This window comes from Myotis davidii, unplaced genomic scaffold (genome assembly GCF_000327345.1).
Source record: "Myotis davidii unplaced genomic scaffold, ASM32734v1 scaffold1377, whole genome shotgun sequence".
In the NCBI taxonomy this organism is placed as follows: Eukaryota; Metazoa; Chordata; class Mammalia; order Chiroptera; family Vespertilionidae; genus Myotis; species Myotis davidii.
In genome coordinates, this window is record NW_006288854.1 from 393,065 (window position 1) to 396,335 (window position 3,271).

Consider the following 3,271-nt stretch of genomic DNA (forward strand, 5'->3'; position numbering starts at 1 on the left):
ACTTCTGGGTGTCAGCTCCTCTAACACTGAACATCACCCAAATGTCTACCCTCTTGTGACTCTCCTACACTCATGCCCCCTTCCCTCCCTGACTGCAGTGTGCATGAGACCCAGGAGCTCCAGATGGATACACATGATTGCAAGACAGCCTGTACGTGTTCTCGATGATGCCCTCTTCACTGACATCCACAAAGATCTGCTGCCCACACACGGCACACATGCTGTCCGAGAGGTGTTTGGTAGGCATGCCTGACTCGCTGTAGAACTGGGAGAGAAGAGCACAAGGAAAAGATAGGAAATATGTGAGAATCAACCAAAGTGGGAAGCTACCAAGGAGGCCTTAGGTCTTCCAGAGAGAAGGCAAAGTGGCAAGGGAGGTCAAAGAGCTAGAAAACATTTCTATACAGTAAACCGACCTCATCCTTGTTGGGTGAATGAGGAGAAAGGGACAGACCAGAGATGGGTCAGGAAGTCAAACCTAACAGGACCTGAAGACTGGGATGGGTTAACATCAGGGACAAGGAGAATGTGAGGGAGAAGGGCTCAGGGTGGTGACCAGGAGCTATGTCAGGTAGGCCATGCTGTGGCCAGACTATGATGCTAGCAGACATGGACAACATCTCTAAGATTCAAAAGAGCAATATCCAGAGCATGGTGGTGATAAGGGTGTTCTCAGACACTTGTGGCTGCAGCAAAGGAGGTGCAATCCTTTCGGGCAGCATTTGGCATAATATCTCATACTGTCACACACTTTAGCCATTAATTTCACTTCAAGGAATTTAAGGAAATAAAAACAAATGTCAAAAAGCTTCATGCAACCCTGGCCAGTGTGGCTCAGTTGGCTGAGCATTATCCCATGCACTGAGTGGTTCAATTCCTGGTCAGAGCACATGCCCGGGTTGTGAGCTTGACAGTCAATGTTTCTCTCTCCCTCTCCCTTCCTTTCTCTTTAAAAGTGAATAAAAACATTTAAAAAAAAGCTTCACCATATAGATATTCATTTAGGCATTATTTATAATTAAAGAAGCAAAGAGTTTCATAATTCCTCTAAAAGTTAAACAAGAATCACCACATGACACAGCAATTCCACTCCCAAAAATGAAAACGGACTAAACACATGCTTGTGTGCTAATGCTCATCACAGCACTACTCACAATAGTGAGAGGTGGAAACAATCCCTGTGTCCATCAATAAACAGGTGTAGCCCTAACCGGTTTGGCTCAGCGGATGGAGCATCGGCCTGCGGACTCAAGGGCCCCGGGTTCAATGCCGGTCAAGGGCCCCGGGTTCAATTCCGGTCAAGGGCCCCGGGTTCAATTGTGGTCAAGGGCATGTGCCTTGGTTGTGGGCGCATCCCCAGTGGTGGGTGTGCAGGAGGCAGCTGATCGATGTTTCTCTCTCATTGATGTTTCTAACTCTCTATCTCTCTCCCCTCCTCTCTGTAAAAAATCAATAAATCAATAAAATATATTTAAAAAATAAATAAACAGGTGTATAAACAAATGTGATATGTCCACCCAATAAAATATTGTTCAGTCATTAAAATAATGAAGTTCTGACACATGCTACAACACACATGAACCTTGAAAACATTATGCAAGGTGAAATAAGCTGACACAAAAGAACAAATATTATATGACTCCATATATAAAATATCTAGGATAGATAAAAATAGATAAAAAAGATCACTCTGTCTTCTGTGTGAAAAATGAATTGGAGATGAGGCAAAAAGGCTTTAGAAAGACCAGCTAAGAGACCATTATAATTCTCTAAAAGCAATGGATCATGGAGGCTATACTAAGGTGATGGCTTGGGCTAATTTGATGGCAGTAAAAACTTCTCTCAGACTGATGATGTCTAATAGACCATTGAATAATAACATTCTACTGTTCAGAAAACAGTTTTGGATTAGAAATCTGGAATCCCTGGACAAAGAAAAGTGAACTATCCAGGTTAAGAGTAGAAAAGATGACTTAGATTTGAACTTAGAGGAACAATAACATTTAAGTGAAAGAAAAATTAGCAGAAGAAACAGAAAATACCAGTGACAAAAAGAAAACCAGGACTGGGTAATGTTGTGAACTCTGCAAAATGCTTTACATTAACCTATTCCTTACAATTCTGTAAGACTGGTAGTATTACTACAGCTAAGAAAACAAGACCAGAGAGGTAAAGTAACTTGCTCAAGAGTACACAGCTAGCCCTGGCTGGGTAGCTCAATGATTAGAGCATCATCCTATGCACCAAAAAGGTTGTGGGTTTGAAACCTGGTCAGGGTGCATACAGGAGGCAACTGATCAATGTTTCTCTTTCTCTCTCCTTCGCTCCCTTACTCTCTGTCTAAAGGCAGTAACAACATAGAGACATATGTAATACTTTCAACAATAAAGATTAAAAGAATAAATTTTAAAAAGAGAGAGATTATAGCTAATTAAAAGTGGATTAGAACTTGAAACTAGGTCTGACTCTTTCCACTACTTTAAACCAGATGAATGGCTAGTCCTGTCTTGATGCTATCTGGGCCACTGATGATCCAAGAGGTAACTCTGGGGCACAAGAACTTGCTTAGAAGATAGAAAATGTGAGGTTAAAAAAAAAAAGTGTGAGATAGAGCTTTGGCCAGTGTGGCTCAGTTGATTGGAGCATCGTCCTGTACACCAAAAGGTTGCAAGTTCAATTCCCAGTCAGGGACATATCCAGGTTGCAGGTTCCAGCCCCAGTCCGAGCAAAAACAGGAGGCAACCAATCAATGTTTCCTCTCCTCTCCCTTCCCTTCCCCTCCCCTCCCCTTGCCTCCCTTCCGCTCCCATCCCCTTCCCTCCCCTCCCCTCCTCTCTTCTCCCCTCTCTTCTCTAAAAGTCAATAAACATATCTTCAGCTGAGGACTAAAAGAAATCCACAAAAAACAAAAAAGTGTGAGGTACACCCACTGGAGCATGAACAGTGTGTGTTACTGCCCTGCCTGGAAGAAGCCCCAGAAAATAAGCTTATTTCACAATCAAGGAAACCATACTGACTGGCTGTCACAAGTTTATGATCTCATAGTGACCAGATGGGAAAAGAACAAACATCCAAGGTTCCCTAGACTCATCATCTACACTAATAAAATAGAAAAATGGTAATTGGCGTACGACGCTACCCTTTTCATTGGCTAATCAGGGCTATATGCAAATTAACTGCCAACTAAGATTGGCAGTTAACTGCCAACAAGATGGCGGTTAATTTGCATATGTAGGCACAATGCAGGGAGGCGAAAGGGAAAGCAGGAAGA

The 3,271-nt window shown here is 42.7% G+C and overlaps 1 protein-coding gene across 1 annotated transcript in view; it reads right to left on the bottom strand.

The window, feature by feature from the left end:
• Window positions 1-3,271, bottom strand: part of RNF121 (ring finger protein 121) — a 69,109-nt gene that overhangs the window by 4,063 nt on the left and 61,775 nt on the right. The window contains 1 exon segment of the mRNA XM_006761040.2: window positions 132-265. Coding sequence (XP_006761103.1) covers window positions 132-265 — 134 coding nt within the window.